The 2,500-nt window shown below is 39.2% G+C and overlaps 1 protein-coding gene across 3 annotated transcripts in view; it reads right to left on the bottom strand.

The window, feature by feature from the left end:
- The window catches only part of Tnpo-SR (transportin 3), a 19,403-nt gene extending 16,994 nt beyond the window's left edge, over positions 1 to 2,409 (bottom strand). For all 3 annotated transcript variants that reach the window (XM_043016655.2, XM_043016656.2, XM_043016657.2), the window contains exon 1: positions 2,276 to 2,409. In XM_043016655.2, the coding sequence (XP_042872589.1) occupies positions 2,276 to 2,392 (117 nt within the window). In that variant the 5' untranslated portion in view covers positions 2,393 to 2,409. The remainder of the gene's footprint in view (positions 1 to 2,275) is intronic.
- Between the last annotated feature and the right edge of the window lie 91 nt (positions 2,410 to 2,500).

Below are 2,500 nucleotides of genomic sequence, written 5' to 3'. Positions count from 1 at the left end.
ATGACAAAATATGCTCTTGCACTCCTTCTGGTGAGCTATTACAAATCTACAGATGATCCAGACTCTAAATATGTTCTAGATAAGACTACAGACCCACAGCAAAAGTCTGAGTATAAATTATATATTGTGCAATCTCACATGTAACATAACATGGTTTGTGTGTCTATCCCATTTTCTTATTCTCTCTTGTTCTGTTTTTTTTTCTGGTTGTTCCTTTTATAAAATATGTGTTGCTCACAAATTTTAAAGCTCCATCAATATTGTGGGTAAACTGGGGCCACTTTAAACGATGCCAATGCCTCTATACTTTGCTTCCCAGCGAAGACCTACAAACCTCCCCCATATATTTGGCAAGACAGAGCTGGAACTGGTTCCTTACAACCTAATCAAGGAGGTCAATAATCCCTATCTTGTTAAAATACGGAAGCAAGAGTAAATCCAACAACTGCCATGTCCTCCACACCTTTGGATCCTGGCAAAGACCAACATACCCCAGATACAAATATTTACCAAGGTGGAGTTTATTGAAATAGCTTTTTATTTTATATAAATCACAAAGGAGTTTGTTATTTGCCTTTGCCAGAGTGGTGGAGGCACCGAGGCTACGGTGATGAATTCAATCACTGCAAATGAATCGCTGATAAGTGATTGTTAGCTTTATTCGACTTTAATCAGATTATCTTTTACATCTATCAGCGTTGTACAAGTTGCATAATGCTAATAACCTTAGCTTTTTACAATCACTGCACGGTTCTCGTGGCAATATTGGTTATATCATGTTAATCACAAACTCATGAAAGGTTTTTTCACAGCAGTTTAACATACTATCAAAATACAGAAACTTAATGAGGGTGGAATCTGATCCATACTTAAAACTATGCCATATTTGAAATACAGAAGAGTCAACAAACATGCATCAGCCTTCTCATTAAACAAATAGTGATTTAGGTAAACTATGCTGTATTCAAATGCACATTTTGTGAAATGTTTTTCATCTGAGAACTAAAGATTGAAAATTAAGTTTGCTCCTAATAATCAAACTGATTACATGGGACTTATGCATCTACCATTGGCCATATATCAATCCATAAGGCTTCCTGCCTGTTGGTGCTTCAACAAAAGCTATTAAACCTCCACCACAGCAGTCTACCCAGGTAAGGCATGTACACCTCCATGGTAATGTATTGTCAAATAAGAAATCAGTCCAGCATCTATCATGACAGAACATACAAGCGCAAAGCACAAAGGCTGCAACAATTGCTTGACACACTTCCACTACCAGGTTGGACTTCAGACAGCAGGCCCTCCTCCACAGCAGACCATAGGAAGTTTTGAGCAGAATTTGATAAATATGAAACACAGCCAATAAAACTGGGAGATAAAATTCCCATTCAGTGTGCCACTTTATGCATCTTCTAAACAGATTTTGTTAATAAAACTGACTTGTTGAATGGAAAGATTTTAGGCTTCCCTAGGAATGTTAAACTATATATAATAGGTCACCAAATGTATAAACAATCAATACAGTTGCTCTAGAAAAAGCAAACAAACTTCCATCACGAATAGCCTGGTAAGATAAGGAGGCTGGACTGATCACTTGACACGGCACTCCTACTGTGAACCATCCAAAATAGATACCAGCGAATTTCAAGTCGATTTGAATAGAGCACAGACACTATAGCTCAGATACCCAGTTTTGTTTGGAAAGCCACTGTAGTTATCTTCAAATCTTCTACAAAAGAGGCCACAATGGTGAAAAGAGTAAGAATTCCTGACCAAAAGGTTAACAAACTTCAACCAACTTAAATACCTAACTTGAACTCCGCAAAACCAACCGACCTAACCCTAAATTCACACCATCCACCCCTAGCCTATCTTAATTAAACTGATAACCTAACCACAGAATGACTTAACTGAAACCAACACACTAACAACAAAATGGAACCTGTCTAACATTAACCAACACAAATAAAAGACCAAAAGCTACCTTTGTCACATAGCAGACTCAGCTATTCATCTTTCATAGCATGGAATGTGCTTTTGGAGAGAAATAAAAGCCAATAACATCTACCAGTCTGTCGATATGTTTGTTTTGGAAGATTTTAACTCCCCTATACACCAAATCCACAAACCAGAACAAGTTTTCAACACTACAAGATACAAAATCAATAAAAAAGAACCGATAACCCTCCAAACCAGCTGATAAACACCACGACCCCAAACAAACCCAAAAAAAAAAGTTGTTTACACTTGCAACCTGGCCCGTGGAACTCACCGATCTCTGCAACTGGCCGAGCCATTGCGAAGCCTGGTCGTGTTTCTGTCTATCCTGAGGCTGGAGGTCGTACAAAGTGTCGATGGCCACCAACACCTCATTTATGTCCACCTCCATCTTAACATAATCTGGCCAGGATGGAGAGAACGATTCCCGCAGTCATCGCCGGGGTCCCAGAGACGCTTGTTGTGGTCCGAGCACCGAGGAGTTCTGGCCAAGTCCCTC

This window comes from Penaeus japonicus, unplaced genomic scaffold, assembly GCF_977035675.1.
Source record: "Penaeus japonicus unplaced genomic scaffold, GWHDUDI00000001_assembly GWHDUDI00000037, whole genome shotgun sequence".
Taxonomy (NCBI): domain Eukaryota; kingdom Metazoa; phylum Arthropoda; class Malacostraca; order Decapoda; family Penaeidae; genus Penaeus; species Penaeus japonicus.
This window is presented reverse-complemented; position numbering and strand designations above follow the sequence as displayed.